The following is a 20880-nucleotide window of genomic DNA, read 5'->3' on the forward strand; positions in this document are numbered from 1 at the left end:
GAGGGAAGGAAGGAGGGAGAGGGAGGAAGGAAGGAAAGAAGGAAGGAAGAAAGGAAGGAAGGAAGGATGGATGGATGGATGGATAGATGGATGGACAGATGGATAGATGGATGGATGGAAGGAAAATTAAACCAGATAGATGAGTCACTGCATGGCTATAGAAAGGAGAGCTGATAATTGCAGTCTTTCGTGGCAGGCATTCCAGGAACTACCCCAACACAGGGCTGAGCTGGACGATGCCTTTGGACAAATTTAACCACGGGCATTTCCTTCTTTGTCCACAAGAAAATCTCTTGTATACGACTGGCAGATTCAGGCCAACTTAATTAGAGAGAATATCTGCAAAGATACTGCACCCTTGTGGGCATCCTCTCTGGCTGGACCAGTTGCTTTCCCAGCCCCACTGCAGGGTGTTGCAGTAAGACTATAATAGAAGGGAGAGAATTCTAGGCTCCCCAAGGAGGTGGCAGTGGAGGGGGCTCTGTCTGCTTCTTTGGTTCCTGAGTGAAGCTCCTAGTACCTTAGATTATTTATTACATTAGCGCCGTCACCTTTCTCCCAAAGGAGCACGTAATCCATACAGTTGGCATCAAATATTACTGGATGACAGATTTGTTTTTAAAATGATAAAATTAGATAATGCATCTTTATCAAAATTCATAGCATTCTCTCTAATAATAGAGTCATAGGATAGCTCAAAAACAGACGCTGTATCATCATTCGGTAGCAGTTTATTCATTAGAACATGCTGTACTTTTCCAAAACCCCAGTATCTCTCATCATATCTCATGTTTTGTTATTTTTCTTCTCAAAAGGCCTTGTTTCAGTTCCAATGTATTTAACTAAAAATAAATGCATATATATATATATATATATATATATATATATATATACCCAGGAAGGTACTTGGACGATGGCTCAAATGGTAACATGTAGTAATTGTGAGTGTTACTGACCTGTCAATCTCAAATATATTTATAAGCTAGGCACATAAAAATGAACAATGTGATTCAGATTAACCAGCTCTGACTACCCATTTTAAGAAAATCACGGGGTGTGCCTAGGATCCAATGCTAACAATTTGTTACGCACGACAGTGTTATAGCTTTCTAAACGGTAAGTAACTGCTTAAAAATTCCGAGGCATTCTTAAAATGTTTCACTTAAACATTTCTGCAATAAAATCTTATTGAACTGTTGCTTTCATTAATTTTCTACAGACTAGAGAGCAAGGAATTCAAGTTCTATTTTTTTTTCTCCTTTAACTTTGCCTACTCCTAGCAAATCAACTGTGCCTCTTTTTTTAAAATAAACCCCTGGCCTTGAGTTTTGGCCCCTTAATAGTAGCCTACATGGTTGACTACCCTTGGTGTTAAATTTTCTTAAATTGTATTTCTGTCAGTGTATCATTTTTTTAAGCAATGGACCCTATAATAGCAAGCACTGGTCTGTCAGGAGTGCATTTGAACAGCACGACACAAGTATTTTTCACTACAGGAGACAAACAATGATATGTATTACATGCGGTAAACACTGCCTACGGTACACAGGGTTCTCTTAGCATTTATCTGTTGAAAATCTCACTGTGTCCTGAATGGGGAGTTGCAGGGGGAGAGAGAGACAGGCCTGCCTCATATTAACATTGCCAGGGGCTATGGTGTAGTGTTGGAAAGAGTATGCGTACCCTGCCACAGTCCTCAGGAAAGAAAGTCTTGATTTAATAGGAAATGATCGGAACTCACGCTTAGAAAGCCCCTTTCTGCCAAACAACTACCTGCCTCCCTCTCTTATAAGTCCTGTCCTAAGCACTGGTATCTGCCCCCCTCACATGGATCAACACCACCCAGCTTTCAATCAAGCCTAAGAAGCCACTCAGAGAGAGTGATCTCAAAACTGGGGGTGCCGAAACATCGGGGAGACTTACAGATTATTAGCATTTCTATTTCTGTTTATTCTCTACCTGATCCTTTAAACGTTGTTTGCGTAGTTTAAAAATGTGCGATGGCAAATGCACGAAGCACACACGTGTGTGTGTGTGTGTGTGTGTGTGTGTGTGTGTGTGTATAAAATATTCATGCTTCAAATTTTTAAAAATAAAAGTATATTATCAAAATGTTTGGAGAACACTGCAAAAAGCCTATCAATAAAAAGATATTGGCATTCCACTGTCACTTCAGAAAGAGATACAAAAAATCAACACTATAAAGGAAATCTCAAACACCGAAAATTTAATAATTCTGCCCCATGGGATCTTAAATATAAATGCTTTACAAGGGCATAAAATTTCCACGTGATACAACGTGGAAATCAGGGCCCTGGGGGATATTTTGGAAAATGGGCACCATGGTTACAAAGAAAGTCAAATTGTCAATAATTCCCCTAAGGAGTCAAGTTCACCTTAATTTTTGTAGAATACACTATATTCTTAACTAAGAATCTTTTCAGACTTCCAATAATCTCCGCCCTCCAGAAGTTGTTTTCCCCGGTATGGTGTCAAGTGTGTATGGTGTTTAAGTGTTTCTCCCCATCCTCTGTATAGACAAAGGGCTGGACAAAGGTCAAGTCAGAGCCGTAGCCTCTCAGGTTCTTGACTCTGTGTCTCTCTTAGAGCAAGCACCTCTGAATCTGAGAGTCCCTGCCCCGCTCTAACTCAGGGTTCTTTTCCTCCTTGTCAACAGAGGCTGTACAAAAGTGTCTGTGTTCCACTCCATGACATTCAGGAACTATTCTGTGAGAAAGTAGACCTTTCCCGCTTATAGATAACTACCTGAGGTGTGGGGATTCGAAGCACCTTGCCTGGTCTACAGCCTGGATGCAGCCCTGTGGCTGGCTGCACCATCTTGCTTTCCAGTTGGTCTGAAATCTTTAGATCAAATCTCATCTCACCTAGTTTGGAGAATTGGCAAGAACTCCTATGACCCATTTTTTAAAAAAAATTGTTTTGTGGTACTGGGGATGGAACCCAGGGGCATTCAACCTCTGAGCTACACTCCCAACCCTATTTTTTATTCTTTATTATGTTTTTTTTTTTTTGTGTGTGTGTGTGGTACTGGGGTTCCTGGAAGCCTTCTACTTCTGGACTACACTCCCAGACCTATTTTTACATATTTATTTGGAAACAGGGTCTCCTAAACCAGCGCGCGCGGCTGGCTTCGAACCTGCGCGATCCTCTTGTCTCTGCTTCCCAAGCACGGGGATTACAAGCGTGCGCCACCACGCCTGGCTCTTTATTCTTTATTTTGAAACGGGGTTTCACTAAGTTGTTGAGGGCCTCACTAAGTAGCCTAGGCTGAGCATGAACCTGGAATCCTCCTGTCTCAGCATCCCCCATGCTGGGATTACGAGCCTGTGCCACCATACCCGCTACCTTTCCTTAAAAAAATGTTACATTTACAGAAAATAAATATTATAGATGAGTTAGTCATAATAGGAATATATGGCTAAGGGTGGTAGTGCACGCTTATAATCCCAGTACTTTGGAGGCTAAGACAGGAGGATCGCAGGTTTGTGGCCAGCCTCAGCTACTAAGTGAGGTCCTTTGTAACTCAGTGAGATCTGTTTCAAAATAAAGAATAAAAAATAGGGCTAGGGGTGTAGCTCAGAGGTAGAATGCTCCTGGGTTTCATCCCCAATACTACAAAATAATAATAATAATAAATAATAATAGTAATAATAATAATAATAAATAGAAATCTATAATTAATTTGCCATTAGTGGGGCAGGGCATAGTTGCGCATGCTTATAATTCCAGTACTGGGGAGGCTGAGACAGGAAGATCACAGGTTTATGGGCAGCCTAAGCTACTTAGAAGGCTAAAGTAGGAGGATAGAGACTTAAGGCCAGATTCAGTAATTTAGCAAGGCCCTTAGCAATTCAGCAAGACACGGTGTGAAGAAAAAAAAATAGGACTGGGGGTGTAGTTCAGAGGTAAATCTTCTGGGTTCAATCCCTAGTAACACACACGCGCTCACGTGCGCGCACACGCACACACACGATATGGGATGAGTAATACCTAATATAAGAACGTGAGAAACAAGCTCTGAAATAGTTAAAATACACAATATGTATTAAATGTAGAATGATCTTGTGGCATTGTAAACGTGTTGTAATGAAAATGACAGGCTCTGTTTACTACTCAGTAAAAGGAAAATTTTTTAAAAAATGTTTTAATTTTAAATCTCCTCTAAGTGTGTAACTTTTTCAGGTCACTGCTGCAGAAATCCAGAGTTAATCAAGAGGATAAAGCATTTAGCATAGTTAGTCAAATAAGCAAGCGATCCGTCTTCCAAGGATAGTGGTTAGTTTAATACCACCATTGGCAAGATTATTTAAATGCAACCCGATCTCTCAAAATGGAGCAACTTATTCTTAAAAGCAAGCTCAAATTCATGTACTTTGGAAGAAAAGAATCACCGAGTAATTAAGAATATTATGTCTTCAACTCAACCAGGACAAGATAGCTTTTATAACAGATGTCCCCTCTACCATGAGCACAGGGAACTGACAGAAACTGTGGCAGAAGGGAGCGCCCAGGATGCATGGTGACCCAGAAATTAAAACTGGTAAAGCCCTTTGGCCAGTGCCGCCTCCTAGATATCTAAAAAAAATATGCGCTAGATTCTTGGGTGCATGATTTTGAAAGCTCAGTACCCACGTCTCTTCGGGAGATGCCCATGAGGTAGCATCGAGTCTCAGCAAGTGCCCATGCTTCACCCCAACCCATCTGATAGGTGTCAATACTGGCCCAAGGACGGTGCTTGGGAATTGATTTCGTTTAAATTTCCCTTCCTCAATTTTTAAAAGTAAAGCCAGTTTAAACATACACATCCCACTCACAAAAAGAGCAAGTATGGATCTTTTAGTTGCAAAAATCAATGTTTGGCTCTTCCTGATATAAAATTGACATTCTAGGGCCAGGCGTGGTGGCACACTCCCAGCGCTTGGGAGGCGGAGACAGGAGGATCGCACAGGTTCGAAGCCAGCCGTGCTGGTTTAAGAGACCCTGTTTCCAAATAAAAATATAAAATAGGTCTGGGAGTGTGGCCTGGAGGTAGAAGGGTTTCCAGGAACCCCAGCACCACCAATAAATAAAAATAAAATAAATAAAACTGACATTCTTGGTGAGAGTTAGTTAGGTTGGGGGTAAGACACATCAGTAAAGAAGACATTTGCCAAAGCCTCTCCGCTAATCAAGTGTGTCACTGGCTAAATTGTTTAAAATAACAATGTATCTTCTCTAAATTCTGGGCTTGAAAACATTTAGGACAATTAGAGAAATCATGTTATTTTTGACGTTTTGTGCTAGAAAAAAATAATCAGTTTTAACATGGCTTGGTGTAACTTTTATTTGTTGTTTAGTTTACAGTGCTGAGGATCAAAACCAGGTCCAGACATATGCTAGGCAGGCACTGTATCACAGAGAGGTTGGATTAACTAAAGAAAGTGAAAAAAGTAAAAAAAAAAAAAAAAAAAAATATATATATATATACACACACAGAGTTCGTATACCTGTCTTCAAAAGAGAACTTAGATAAAGGAGAGAGACCCCAGTGGGGTGATGAAGGGGCTTGGAAGAGGGGAAATAATATGTAATGGAGATAAGGGTTTAAATAATGCTATGAACATACGTAAAAATTTCAAGATCAACACCAACGACGTATACAGGAAAGGGGAGGAAAAACCGGATGCTGTGTGCCTGTATGACTCCATCCCTCATCATGATGTAGACTTACAATGCATCAATCAAACTCTAAAAAGAGTTGAACACTGACAGCCTCTGAAATCCACATCTGTGCAATTCCATGATAATACATAATCAAAGGCTGTGCCCAGGAGAGAGTGCCTCAGCATCGCTGGTGCTGGCTGCCTTGCTGGACACTGAGTTGGCCATGTGAGCCCATCAATATGGCACATCCCGGTATCACATATCGATATACTCTGGTGCTTAGTGACCCATTAGCCATATGAGTATATATACAAAGATGTGTCCACTTGAAGCCAAACATACAATTCTGCCACAACCCGAGGCTTAGCGGTGGATGGCCAAGGGAGTGAATTCTGAGGTCTATCATCAGATTTACACTTCAGAGCTATTAAACATGATAGTTCATCTCTGAGGTGAAGAAAGACACATCAAAGACTCTACCAGTAAATAATGAATGGAAAGTAATCCCATTCAGTTCTGCACATGAGTTCTGGGATCTCAAATGGAATTGGTTCCGCAACGGCCTGATTGAATAATACTGGTTATCAAAAATCTTACCACTTCCTTAGAGAAAACTCAGAAATGTCCTGGGGGATTTGGGGTTGTAATAGTGGTGGTGATGCCAGAAAACCCCTCCCCATGGCTGCCCTCAACTCCGTTAGTGTGTCTCATATTTTTTAATCATATGAGCAAACCTGCTACTGTAGGATCTTTGGGCTGGCCTGTCCCTGTGCTCAGAAAGTCCTCTACATGCAAGCCTGGGTCTCAAGTTGCCTTCTCAATAGGCTGTCCATGTATAAACTACTCAGTAGTTGAAATCCCCACCTCTATCTCTTCTCTTCTCTTCTCTTCTCTTCTCTTCTCTTCTCTTCTCTTGTCTTTTCTTCTCTTCTCTCCTCTCCTCTCCTCTCCTCTATCTCTTCTCTCTCCTCTATCTCTTCTCTCTCTCTCTCTCTCTCTCTCTCTCTCTCTCTCTCACACACACACACACACACACACACACACACACACACACATTCTGCAAACCTCTTATATTGTGTCATCACCCCATCATACACTATCTCCCAAATGCTCTATTACTATTTTGTTGATATTCTGCTTCCCTTAACTAAAATATAAATTCCGCAAGGGGTGGAGGTGTTTTATGCCCCGCTGTGACCCAGGCCCTTGGTTGGTACCTAGAGTAATGCTATCTGCTGAGTGAGAATGTGGAGATAGGAGTGCTATGTTTTGCAAGTGGAATCCATGCTACCTCTCTCGAAAGGTTAGCCGGTGTCTGTGCTCAGAGATGGACCAAAACAAACAGCTACAAGCTAACCGTCTTACTCTGTACTCAAAATAAGCTTAGCTTTTATAGTAAGACGCCTCGCTTACCAGAGAATTTTACAGGCCCCAGGATTTTTTGTTTTTGATTTAGTTTGTAGTGGGGATTGAATCCAGGAACATTCTACCTTCGAGCAACATCCCAGCCCTTCTTATTGTTTATTTTTAAACTGGGTATCACTAAGTTACTGAGGCTGGCCTCGAACCCACGATCCTCCTCTTTTAGCCTTCTGGGATTACAGGCATGCACCACCATGCGCAGCAGGGTCCAGATTTTATTTATTACGTACCACTTCCCTTCTTCAAAAGATATTCTACTTTTTGATCAAACCTCATCTTGTTTTCTACATTGGTTCCACAGCTCATAACCAGAATAAACTTCTCATGTATTTTACTCAATAACTTATAGGAATGGTGACTATATCAGATGTATGTAATATTACAGATCACCTGCCTTTGAGTTGTTTCCAAATTCCCCAGATTTAAATAGCTATTCTTCCATCAGTGCAGCATTAATAAGTTTATATTTTATGTTGTTATGTCATATAAACCAATTACGAGTATAACGTTCTGCATTCGTTACTTACAGGAAGAAAAATATTGGCACTCAAATTATTTGTTAAGTGTAACTAAAGAGTTTCTCAACTCTTGAGGAAATAGCAAGGCAGGAAATCAGGATGAGAGAAACCCCAAAACTGCAGGGATCCCCGTGGAAAGAAGAAATTCTTCTGGCATGGAGCCTTTCTAATTCTTTTCCTAATAAATGGCCACAGAAAATCACTAGTTCGTACATTTAGAGGCAACTCATGGCATCGTTTCCTTGTATTCCTCAAAGTACAAGGGATCCTCAGTGGAAGTTGGGTAGGGTAGCCCACACTTGTAATCCCAGTACTTGGGAGGCTGAGAGGGGGATCGCAGGTTCACGACCAGCCTCTGCTACTTAGTGAGATCCTCTACAACGTAGTGAGACCTGGTTTCAAAATAAAGAATAAAAATAAATAATAAAAGTAGGGCTGGAGGTTAAGCTCAGTGGTAGAATGCCCCTGGGTTTTCTCTCCAGTATTGCAATAGAATAAATAAAATAAAATGCTTAAGGAATCCTCAGTGTAATAATGTTCACATGTAATGCTTGCGAGTGTTAAAATTGTGTTTAAAATACAACTGAACTTGTGACCTGTAAAATCTGTGCAAAGCTGGCCTGACTCAGCTACTGAGACTCACATTGTGAGATGCTAAGACTGTTCTTTCTAATCACCTCCTCCTCGTATGAGTGGACACCAATCCACTCATATTGCCCGTATCTTTAAGAGTAGCAATTGGTCCAAAGATATTTTTAGCGAGAAGCTGATAGACACAAAATAAACACTTTTCTCAGTGTCCCAAAGAATTTGAAAGAGAGTACTGAAACTTCTCTTTGTGGCAATTAAGTGTATCCAAGGACACTAAAGAGATTTCAAAAATTTTTAAAAACAAACAGAAATATTTCCCCGACAAGGACTGTTATCATAAGAAACATAAAATGCTTCTAAAAGTTTTACAACAAAAAGAATAAACTAATAAACTAGTGATACTGGAAATTAGCCCCTCCCCCACGTAGCCTGTTGGAACCCCAGGGCCCTAATGAGAGGGATTTGTCTTCCCTATGTGGTATTTAGATTACAATGAAATGTTAGCATTAGCACATTTTATGAAGTTGTATGCCCCCTTACTCATCGTGCTTGTCATATTTGATATTTATGTTTGCCAAAAATGATTTTTTGCTTTTATTAATAGGATGGGCTTAATGCGGACGATGCTTTATTGCATTAGTAATAACAATTTTACTTAAATATGGCTTTGGTGTACTCCTCTGCAAATCATCTTTGAATTCCTAAGAGTATCTTATTTTCCCAGTAGCCCAGTTGGTGAGTTTTTAATATTAAATTGAATCATAACAACACATGCTGATTAGAGTCTAACTTAATACACCAAGCTTAATGTTAATTTTCTGACTTCAAATCAGGGATCTGACTATTCCAAGATGGTTATTTATCTCCAGCGTGATTTTATTTTAAACTTGTAAAGCCGACAGCTAAATATCTTTACATCATAAAAAAAAAAAACCTAACAGCTACCGAGCAAAGGAATTCAGCAAAACGATTAAAAATTTTTACAGAACTATAAAATTAGTGCTGAGAAAAAAAAGTTATTAAAAATCTTTGATAAGATAGGACGGAAAGAAAAATCTTCAGGGAAATACATGAGGAATGATGTGCATTATAAATACCAACAGAGTCAACATGTTTCATTGCCATAATAAAAGGATGTGCTTAGTTTCTACCTCCTTTAGAGAGAAGTCGCCCATTAATAGCAATAATAAAGGGGATGGAGCCAAAACAATTATTTTAAAAGTAAAACCTAAAAATCTAAATGCCACATTCCTCGCTTCACAGTGTCAACTTTTACTTCGGAATAATTTTCTTATAACTACCTCAGAAAGGGAAATGAATAGGTAATTATCAAAACAAGTCTGTTAGGATAGCAGAAACAGAACAGACCTCATGGAACTCTGCAGGGACCGACAAAAACCGGAATCGGATGATAAAGATCTCAGGGGAATAAATTTAGATCTTCTCTAATCTTATAACACTTGTCTTTCATCTTAAAACGATGACGGGCCTATAAAAACAGATCAGTGACAGTTTGTAAAATTCGGAAATGAGCTTGGCTCAAGTATCTGAATTTGACAGGTTTCAAAGCTTACCAAACTATGAAATCTGATAATACAAAAGAAATACCTTTTTAAGAAGACATGGCTAATGCAAATAGTCTTTTATAAAAATATCTTACCTACTGAACAGGGTATTGCTATTTTTTTTTCCTTTCCTTCTTTTCTAAGGTCTTACCCAGCATTTATATTTCATATATTTTAATATTTTTGGTAAAAGTAAGAAATGGTAGCTAATTGTTTTGAAAGACGAGGTAAAGCTGCAGAACACAGTTTCAAATATCAGAACACATTCTCCTAGGAACTGGAAAAATGTTTTCAAACAAAATACTAAACTAAGGCTTCTGTGTCTTATAAAGCAAAGAAGGAAAGTCCAAGAGTCCTTTACGTTGCTGGAATTTTGACGTGAGGTGGAAATCTGAACCACACAATACGTTTTTACAATGTATATATTCACCCAAACCATTTACAAAATTTTCACATATTTTAAAAATGTAATTCTTTAATAAATTATGTTTATGCAGTCAAAATGCAGCATTAAAATGTATTATTAGTCACTTAATGACAGTTAATGGTGAGTTATAAATGCAATGCCCACTCACTTGGATATATTCTAAGAGCAACCCCAAAATAGAAATTTTTTCCCAGAATTCTATGTATTTATAAAGTGCAAAATAAGCAATTTTAGCAATTCTCAAATGTACTTCTTCCAGATGCATTTAATCCTAAATATACTAGTAGAAACAGAATTTTTTTTTTTTGCTAAGTCAGGTATGTCTAATGTATCTATCTTATGTGTTAAAAACCATCCTCACTGAAGTATTCCAGGCAATATAAAAAGATTTAAAATTCTGTAGAGATACATAAACAGTTTGAACTATTTTTAATATTTTTGAGGGGTTGTTTTCATAGCAGTGTCTTGAATCTATCAAAACAAACCAAAAATAAAAGGCACAAATGTAAAATAATTAGCTACATTGAATATAAAAATTCTCATAGACTGAAAAGAGTTGCATCATAGAATTAAGGATAGAATTAAGATAGAATTGACAAATTTACAGACAAAAAGAAACTCCGTGTTTGGGCTATGTATTTTGAGCAGAAAATATATGTATTTTGAGCAGAAACTATTTCAGGGTGGTTGTTTTTTTCAGAGAGTCTGGTGTAAACCCACCAGTTTTTTTTCCCAGGGTGAGCGTCTTTCTTCTAAAATATTGCACAAAACAAAATTACCACTCCTCTTTTATACTCCTCTATAAATAGTATATAGTCCAGAATATCTGAAATAGGATTCAATATGCTTTCCTTAATAAAGGGGGAAATGGACTTAAAATTACAACTTTTTATAAAGCTATAAATATGGTAAGACAATTTGTAAGGAACAGAACGGAGTAGTTTTTAATAGACCATGGCATCTAATACACTCATATGTCAAAATATTTCATAATCTAAGATTAACTGAGACATTTAACTATGATAAAAATTATGACTATAATAAAGTGCTTAAAAGCTCAACTGAAGCTTATAAAGAAAGTTTATTTGTAAGGAGTTCCATCCTACATAAAAGCTTGAGTTCTCAATATTTAAAACAATAAAGAATGATTTTTCACATAATAATAATAATAATAGTTTCCTTTCCAGGGAAAGTGTTTCTAAATACCTAATATCAGAAAGATGATAATGAAGGTGGAGAGAATGAATATTTTATGCAACATTAGAAAAAGAGACTAAGAATCGCCAGAAGAGACAATATTAGTAACATATTCACTCTTACATTTATGGCTAGAAATGTGCACAAATATAAATTTAACCTCATATAAAAATTGAGAAACACCAGATCTGATCAGTGTAAAATAACATTATAGCTGGATTTATGCGCTATGTTAGCATTCTAGTTTAATTTTCTCTTTTAGAGCTATTATATTATTATATTAAAGCATATAAAATTTGTAGCCAACATAGCAAGCTTCAAATCATTTTAGTTAATTGGCAACTATAGTGGAACATGAAGTGCTACTCTGTCCCAGAAGTTTCATTTTAAACAAATCATGCTTGCACATAAAAATAGCAAATTGCATTAAATTTTATATAGTACATTTCGCAGCTTTTCAATATAGGAACGGCTATAAGCAGCTTTCATGGTGTATACCGGAGGAAAAAAGGAGCTTTGAATAAATACTCTGGCAGGTAACCATTTATAGGGAGACACGGCCTCTATTGACCTGATGCTCAAGAGGCATCACGAGTAGTTGTAGGCTTAAAGAATAAAATAAGCAAAAATTGCCCAAAAGTTTGAGTGACGAGTTCTGATGACCTTGATTGCCTCCCAGTTGAAAAGTGGGGCTTTTGGGTATTTCTCCTACTTCTTTTTAGTACCTGTCATGGAATCTTAGCTTAAACCTCTGTTTATGCATTGACTATAATTCTCAAAACATGATAGGAGTGACTAGTTTCTTACCCATCATGAATAAGCCTTGCAAATTTTCCTCAGGAATTGTATACTATCAATTTTAAGCACTACTTTTTTTGTCTCATTTTTCATAAGGCCACTTTTACAAAATAAAAGGTATAAATGAGGTGGGCACCTTCTTAACAGACACGTTTTTTTTTAAGATTTGACATAGGAGAATAACCAGCCGACTGACTTCACAGGTTCAGCCTACAAACATATTAATAGAATTAGTTTAAAAGTTAATCCTGTTCCTTTATCTAGTGGCTTTCTAAAGGAGCAAAACAACCCTAAAATAGGTAAGTATTATCTCATCAAATAGGTACATTTTAAATAAAAAATATATGACACAAGACCAGTTTTGGAAAGCAAGCGATTCCCCTGTTAAGATTTGAAACCCAGTGCACAAACTACGGATGATGTTTTTGTTTGTGTTTTTTTAATGTAGCTAAATATCTCACAGAAGAGAGAAATATTGGAAGAAATCAAATGCAGCATAAACTGGGTTCTCTAACCCTTAAGAAAATATCTTGCTATCTAAATTCTAATGCTTTCATATTATTGAATATCTCAAACCATTAAAGAACTTGTAAAGACCTGTCATCTCTATCACTATCCGACACAAAACAAAACCTTCAGAATTAAAAGTGTTTTTCTCTCTTTCTTTTTTGGAGGCAGAAGTTTATTTAGAAGGTAAATATTATTGGGAAAATATTTTATCCCTCTTTGGATATGAAAATTATCTAGGCCAGTATAATATCTAAAATAATAGTTTATTGGTATAGAGCATTTTCTTTTTTTTTTTCTTCTTTGTTGTTCATATTCTTACTTGGGTACCTAAGAAATCATATGACATCCAAAGGCCTAAATCAAATCTAATTAAGACAACTCTTTTATAGAAGTTAAATGGTTAAACACTGGCTGTGCTAAATGCAAAATAATAAATAGGCTGAACACAGAGGAAAAGTAGAAAGATTACATTTGAAGCTCAGAAAAATAGCCACAGAGTCCTTATTACATATTCAGTGATTATATTATAGATTTTATATAATTAAATAAACTAGGAGTTGGACACAGTCCTAATTCTAAAACTGATTAGACATCCACTACTGTATTTGTATTTCACAAAGCAAAGTTTGACAGTCAGCCGTGATGAGAGTCCCTTAAACATCATTAATACATGATATACCTCTCTTTCCCCTCAATTCTACCACTGTGTAAAATTATTCCTCTCACACAGGGCATTTAATAAACATTTCTGAATTTACTGTACACAATCAAAGACATTAATTTGTCAATAAATTTGACCATGTTTGATTTATCCTATATCATCAGACTATTTTGTTATTAATCAGAGACATATGCTATTGAACATCTATGCAATTTCAGTGAGACCAAAGCTTTTCACAGAAAACTAGGTACCACATCTGTGGCATAATCTACTGCACACATACACTGTGTACCCTCTCTGTTCTTCCATTTTACTTCTACAATTTTTAATTGTTGATGATGAAGTTGCCAGAGAAGCCACACTGTATGCAGCAACCCTTCAATTTCAATAAGGGATAAGCCAGCTCTGAACAACTTAGTTTGAACTGTTAACAACCCCTAGGCTGCCAATCTAACAACTCGCTGTTAACGTGGTAATGACCAATGAAAAAGAAATTGTATTCTGAAAAATGGATCCACTGGCTATCGGGATGACATGTTATATTCCAATGAGTATAAAATATTTGTGATACGTTAATTTACATTAAGAGTTGGCGTATATCAGAAATTAACCGAAAATCATACTACAAGAAGCAACATCGACGCTTGGAGATAAAGATTCTGATAGGAAGAATATTTTGATAAAATCTCTTCAATGAAACACTTGAGACATCAAATGCCCATTTAACGTCATACGCTTTACTCTCCTAAGGAAGAATAAAACACAACAGACATAAGGTTACTTTCTCTGCTTGCTACTATTCTGACAACTCTAAATCTGTTGCGTTCACAATGCCGGCATTTCATTGGCAAATTCACATTTTTTTACATTACAAATCCCGATATTTCAGGCAACTCTCTTTAAAGTTGCCTCAGCCCTTGTCTCTTTTGCTTATTAAAACACCTCAATCTTGCTGAGACCGTATCAGCTCCTCGTTTGGAAGTGCGTTATAAATCCACTTGAGAGACTGGCAGTGTGCGCAAACGAGAAAGTCTAAAGGAGCCCAGAAGCTGTGGCTATTGGTCAGAACAGATGAATCGCAACTGGAAGGCAGTGTTAAAATCATGCAAGGCAAATACACACGCTTTATGTGGAAATGAGGCGTCAATTCACCGGGAGCGGAGGGGAAATCTTTATTTCAAAGAGAAAAGTTCAAAGACCGGAGAGTTCTAAAAGGATTCAGGTTCTAAGTTCACTCTGATTACCAGTGCCACCATAATGAGGGGAATCCTGGCTGCTAAGAGTTTTTCTGCTCCTGGCACCTTGCATGTACTTTTCGTGAACTAAGAGCGCAGGGAGATAGGACAAGTGGCTGTAATGAGACAGGCGGTGGCCAGGTAGGGCCGGCCTAGGAGGAAGAGTGGCCCCTGATCACCAGCTATGGATTCGCCCTCCCATAGCCACCATTAATCAAAAGATGTATTTTCATAGAAAGAGATCGAATCTGACTTTAAATAACTGAATTAGAGACTAAGAAGAATCAGATTCCCCAGACAATACCTCCCAGAATGACCAAGATGGTTAAGGAGTTACTGCTGATTGATAAATTTTATGTCATAAGAGGGGGGAAAATTTCAAAATAAATAGCTTAATGTCAGAGCAGAAAAATGATTAATTGTATCAAATGTGAAAACCCAAATGATGCCATATATCATTTCCCTAATTTGATGGATTCTACTTTATTAATATAAGTCCTTTGCGGCTGAAGCAAGTCGCAAAGTTCCAGGAAAAGCAAAATAATCTCCCTTCAGTAGAATTTCTGTGTTGAGTGCCAAGTGCCGGGCGGTAGTGAGCTGACCGTAGGGAGTCTTAACCAAGAACGCCTGCCTCCTCTCGAGTCTCTTAGGATGCGTGTGGTTCGGAGCTTGTCTAGCATTTCCTTGTGACCATGGATGTCTCTATTTTGTATTCTCTGTAGTTACAGAGCTACAGAGAAGGTCCAAGACCCTCTGATGATCAGTGATGTCTCTGTGGTGACTATTTCGAATGTCAAGGGGGAAAATGGATTCCCAGGTGGGAAAAGTTTTCAAAGCCATACGTTAAATATGCCAATAAGAACCAGGGAAGAATTTAACTCGAACAAATCTGAACAACAACAACAACAACAACAACAACAACAACAACAACAACAATAAAAACAGAGCTGAAGAACTTCAGAAAAATTATTAGGTCCCAACAATGTTGCACTGGTGAAAAACCGAGTCTGAGTGTTCAGCTCTGCAACGGATTCTCCTTCTTCCTGTTATCATGCCTAGCCTACCTTACTTCTTTTTGCTCTGATAAATAAAACTTGAATGCTGATTTCTACCAAAATCCATCCTTGACATTAAGTGACAGTTTCCAGAGAAGGATGACACAGTGATTCCTAAGTATGAGCCACAGTGAGACACTTTGGATGTGTTTAGTTGGTGGGGCCTTGCGCAACGCGCACAGGGCATCACGTCCGGGGCTGAGAGGTCAGCGGATTTTAGGAGTCAGAGCTGGTAGTAGCATGGGAATAAAGCAAACAAGCAAAAAAATAAATAAATAAATAAATAAAATAAAATAAAAATTAAAAAAATATATATACACTTACAAATGTATTTAAAAGGTATCCAGTCATCACTGGTGTACAAGGATAATTCATACCTCAGATAGTCTCTGCGACAAAGGATAAGGTTAGCTTTAGTGTACAGGGTGGAGCCCACCTCTCCCAATCGACAGTCGCAGCAAGCACACTTCAGGCAGTCTTCATGCCAGTATTTGTCCAGTGCCTTTAGAAGATACCGGTCCTTGATCTTTCGGTTGCAGCCAGCACAACCTTTCGGCTTGGTGTCTGGCTGGACTGAGAGCATTTGTATACCTAAAGGAAGAAAAAATAAAAAAAGAGAAAGAGAGAGAGAGAGAGAGCTGAGACCACAAGACAGAATCAAAAGATGTCAAAAGACCCTCGACCGGGTTAAATATTTAATATCCCCGTTTCCTATAAGCATTCGATTTTTTTTTTTTTTTGTCTTAGGGATGGACCAAAATCAAACTAAATTTGGAGAACTTTATATAATCCTTATTAAATCATTGATAAAGTCATACATATAAAGTGGCAGCAATAGTGGATTTTATGTTGCAAATGATAAGTTGACATTATATATGGGAAATTAAATAACATTAAATCATCCTCCACATAGGGCAGTCCCTCTAGGGAAAAAAAAAATGTGGGTAAATCTGAAAAGAAAGCTATTCAACAAGCGAATCTGTACACAGTCTACAGTAGTCAAAAATGAATTTTGCTTAATGGTTAAAAATTTCATTTAATACATATTTGATGTTGGAAAGAGGAGTGTGTGCCCTGTACGGGCTTCCTCGAACCTTACTCAGCAGTACAGATGTTTGTAGTTATGCACAGCACAGCCACCCGGAAAGCTCACAGAACCTTTACTGCTTTATTTGTATCCAAATATTTCCTTCTATGCCCTTGATTTTTCAAAGTATTCCTTATGTTAAAATGACAAAATGCATTTATACTTAGCTATATACCATAGTTTGTATTTATACTTAGCTATATACCATACATAGGCTTTCATCTAAAACTAAGATTATATAATTTATTACCTTAAGCATGCACATACTTATTTTATAGTGTAAAGAAGAACAATAGAAGGAAAAATACCAAATATGTAAAAATTATGTAATCATATATTAATATGTACAGAATGTCTATGCACACTATATTAGAAATCTGGCCATCTATACATTTTAAAGCTGTATCTATCAAAAATTAGGAACCTAGCTGAGTTGTATATGTTTTACAACTTGGCTGAAACCTTTCCATTGCATGAATATTTACCTTTGAGTTTCTTCTTCTTTTCTAGATGTGATACACACAGCCTTTAGGGAGCTGGCACAACTCCTTAAAGCTTCATCTTTGGCAAATAACTCATTTTAAGCACGATAAAATACTGCAGACGTCATCAATTCAAAGCCCCTCATTTTACCAATTGTAAAGCAGGGCCCCAGTGGCGTTAGGGGACCCCTTCAAAGCTGACTGACAACTCAGCTGTGGACTTGGGGCCAGTGGCCTTCTCATGGTTCAGAGATCCCTGCTCTTCTCTGCCTCGTCTCCCAGACATGAAGTTTTAAACTTGGTTGTAGAAGAATACCAAAACACCCAATATCTAAAGGAGTTTCGAGACAGGAAATACTAAGCTATCATTTTCTGTACACATCTGTTCCCCGAAAGAGCTGAACTCTTGTTTTCTCTGATATTTTACAATGAAGTCTTCAGCCCCGTTACTTCCAAAGCCTTCTATTTTTTTAAGTCACCCTTACAAGAGACATCAAGGAACTCCCACAACTGAGTAACTTTTCTAGTTAAAAAAACAACAACAACAAATTTCACAGAATAATTTTGGTTCTAAACTCTCCTTAGAAATAATAATAGTAACAGTAATAATAATAATAATAATAATAATAATAATAATAATAATAATAATAAACACTTGTCTGGAGGATCAGGTCAGAAAGCAGGCTGGGGGTTCTCTTCACCTAATATGCATGGCTGTGGTCTTCCGAGCTGCAGATTCGCAGGTGGACTGGGACAGAAGAGCAGGTGGTATCCCTGCAGCCTGCTTTCTGTTTCTTTTCTTTGAAGGAGCTAAGGGCCTAGTGTAGATTAATCATAACCCTTGATAGCTCTGCTAAATCTCACTCTCTAGAACTTCTAACAAATGAAGCTTCTTTGATCAGAACGAGTCATCCTCTTCTAGCAAGTTTCCATCAGGAATACATCCCATTAATGACACGGCAAGTGCCTCTCACCCATTCACCTAAGGGGAGGGTGGGTTCTGATTTGTCAGATGACATTCTGGGTTTAGTTATTTACAGCATCCAGAGATGGATTAAGAGCAGCCATTGTAATTAACAAATTTATATGCCTATTCTTTTTAAAATAACAAGGCTGAAAGAAAAAAAAACTGAAAAATCCTTAGTAGTACTCACTAAGCTAGAGTTTCCCATAGTTGGGCTATTATTATTATCAAGTATAGACAGTCAGCTCTCATGGTTCGAAAAGCTTCACCACCAAGACAGGGGATAGCACAACGTCTGGCACAAGTACCACCACCCTGCTTATCTCTGCAAAAGGTATTTGTTGTGTTGACATTTTAATTTAGCACTCGGAGGCCAATTAATATTTGAAACTCTTGCATTCTGCTTGTCCTTGGGCATGAAAGGAGTTTACTATTTTCCACTCCATCCCTGTATCTTCTTTTGAAGCACATCATCCCTGTCTCTTGAAAAATCGAATCTTCTCCATCGCACCCAAGTCACCAATCTCAGGACCAGAAGAATTGTTCTGTAGGCACCACGATGCCCCATACCTAGAAGGCACACAGCAGCCAGCGGCCTCCCTCACCCTCTGCGAGAACACGTCTGGGTAGATTATGCATCAGTAGCCGAGAGAGAAACACTTCACAAGTTGCTCAGAGCACATCAGGACTTATAACTAGTTTTAGATTGGCATGTAAATTGGTCCGAGGGAAATTCTTATTGCCTCTGAGACCCTGCCATTCTGAGTTATTTGACAGTTTAAGGAAATCATAATTAAAAAAAAGACATAAATAATAGCCTGTGCAGCGTGGTGTGCAGAAATAAGTAGGACCATTTCATTTAAACTCTGGTGAGCTTTTAATTGCCTGGATTTCATTGTGAGGCAGCCTAACGGTTGATTGCCTCTATTATACCCCCTTGTTCTCTGTCATTCATCCGCACAGCCTCAGCGTCAGTAGTTAACACAACAAAGTAACCACAACTCCACCACACACAGGGGCTTAAAAATAATAATAATAATAATAATAATAATAATAATAATAATAATAATAAAATGCTACTAGGAAGGAGGAGAGATTTGCAGCACTTAGACACAGTCTTTCAGATGGCTGGACTAGCTACCCGGAGTGGATGGAAAATACGTTGTCTCTGTCGGAAGATTCGCAGAGGACGATTTTGGAAAAGACACAGGAAAGGGGGTGCGGGGGAGAAACATAAAGGGGGTCTGGGAAGAGACCTAGGCGCTTCGGAAAGATGCTAAAATGGGTAGGCAGGTTCTGCAGGGAGCAGGCAGCAGCAATATAGGGGAAAAGAATTTGGCCAACAGAGCCATGAGATTGCCAAGAGGTACCACACAAAAGATTTTCTCTCCTCCCGACCATCTTTCTGCTCGTCCCCCCGGGTCCCCCAACTCTGGTTGGAAAACGGGATTGGGCCTAAAAGCGTGTTTTTCTCTGTTCACTGGCCCAGAGCATCCCTACAGGCTGCAGTCTCCTGAGGAACAACAATGCAAATAAATGTCCCCAGATCTCTGGCACTGGTCCTGCTTAACTCTGTTCTGTCCCTTCAACTCCCAGCCCCCTCCCTCTCTTTCCACCCCCCCCCCGCCCCTTTTTGAGCAATGGAGCTGGGAACCAATTTGATTCCCTTTTTCTCCAATGCAGCTGCAAGGCTCAGAGATACTGACATTTTTCTACTCTTATCAGTTTAATTACAGTTACCATGGCAGCAAAGTGCTAGTGCTTGGCAAAGGCCAACAAGAGATTTGCAAGACTGAGTTCAATTCTGATGCAGCTCACATGCAAAATAAAAAAAAAAAGAAGAAGAAGAAAGCAAAAGAAAAAAAAATAAGAAACATACATACACTCTAACAAAGAATCCCCTCACGGAGTTTACACTCCGGCCTTTCTGTGGTTGTCTTTGCAGGGGTGCAGGGATGGCTTGGAAAGAAGGAAGCCAGTATTTCCCTTGCACCTAGCCAGATTAATTGGCTTAAGCGGCAGTCTTTCAAAGCAGTTCCGACAATAATATTTCGGATCTTTGGGAAAAGCCACAAAGGCAGCCGGAGAGCAGGGAGGTTTCTGAGTCTGTCCAGACAGCGGAGCGCCCGCAAAGTGCATCTAGGATAGATCGTAACCTTACCAAAACTTTTCTCCTTTTTTCTGCACGAGCTGACTGAGGCAGGCATGCCCGAGTTGCAGCAGTTTCGCATGGAGCCGCCAGCCCAGAGGGAGAAGTCGAAAAGGGGGTTCCTGGCTGCGGTTCAAGTGCTGACGGGTGTGCAGCAGCCCACAGGGTGCTGGAGAACCTACAATGGTGATGCTACTTTGGGAGCCGGTCTGGAGAGGGGGCAGGGAGTGGGGGAAGGGACCAGGCAGCCAGACCAGCACGGCACACGGAGACCCCTTCAGCATAGCCCCCTTCAGAATGATGGTGAATGACAAAGCTACATGCTCTCCTAACTCGCCCTCATCCTAAAATCCCAGAGGCCCTTTTTCAGCTTCCCGGTAACAAATGGATTTGATTAAACTGTAACTGCAGCGTTAGCATAGCATATCACGTTCAATATGAAAAAGATCATAAATCTGACTGGTATTTCATAACGGGGGGGGGGGATCGCTCAGACTTTGAGGAGACAGGCACCTTGTCCCCGGGACTCTCTCCCCTTGGCCACTTTCAGCGCCC

General features: G+C 38.8%; 1 protein-coding gene across 3 annotated transcripts in view; it reads right to left on the reverse strand.

Annotated features, from left to right (window-relative positions):
• LMO3 (LIM domain only 3) overlaps positions 1–20350 on the reverse strand; it is a gene marked incomplete at both ends in the record, with an annotated part of 59963 nt that extends 39613 nt beyond the window's left edge. The window contains 2 exons of one of the 3 annotated variants that reach the window (XM_080705563.1): positions 16021–16234; positions 20338–20350. In XM_080705563.1, the coding sequence (XP_080561689.1) occupies positions 16021–16226 (206 nt within the window). Of the gene's footprint in view, positions 1–15963; positions 16235–18567; positions 18651–20337 lie in introns of those variants that run through there. The other 2 variants (XM_080705561.1, XM_080705562.1) reach the window with 2 other exon arrangements.
• Between the last annotated feature and the right edge of the window lie 530 nt (positions 20351–20880).

The sequence above is a fragment of the Muscardinus avellanarius genome (assembly GCF_963383645.1).
Source record: "Muscardinus avellanarius genome assembly, chromosome: 11".
In the NCBI taxonomy this organism is placed as follows: domain Eukaryota; kingdom Metazoa; phylum Chordata; class Mammalia; order Rodentia; family Gliridae; genus Muscardinus; species Muscardinus avellanarius.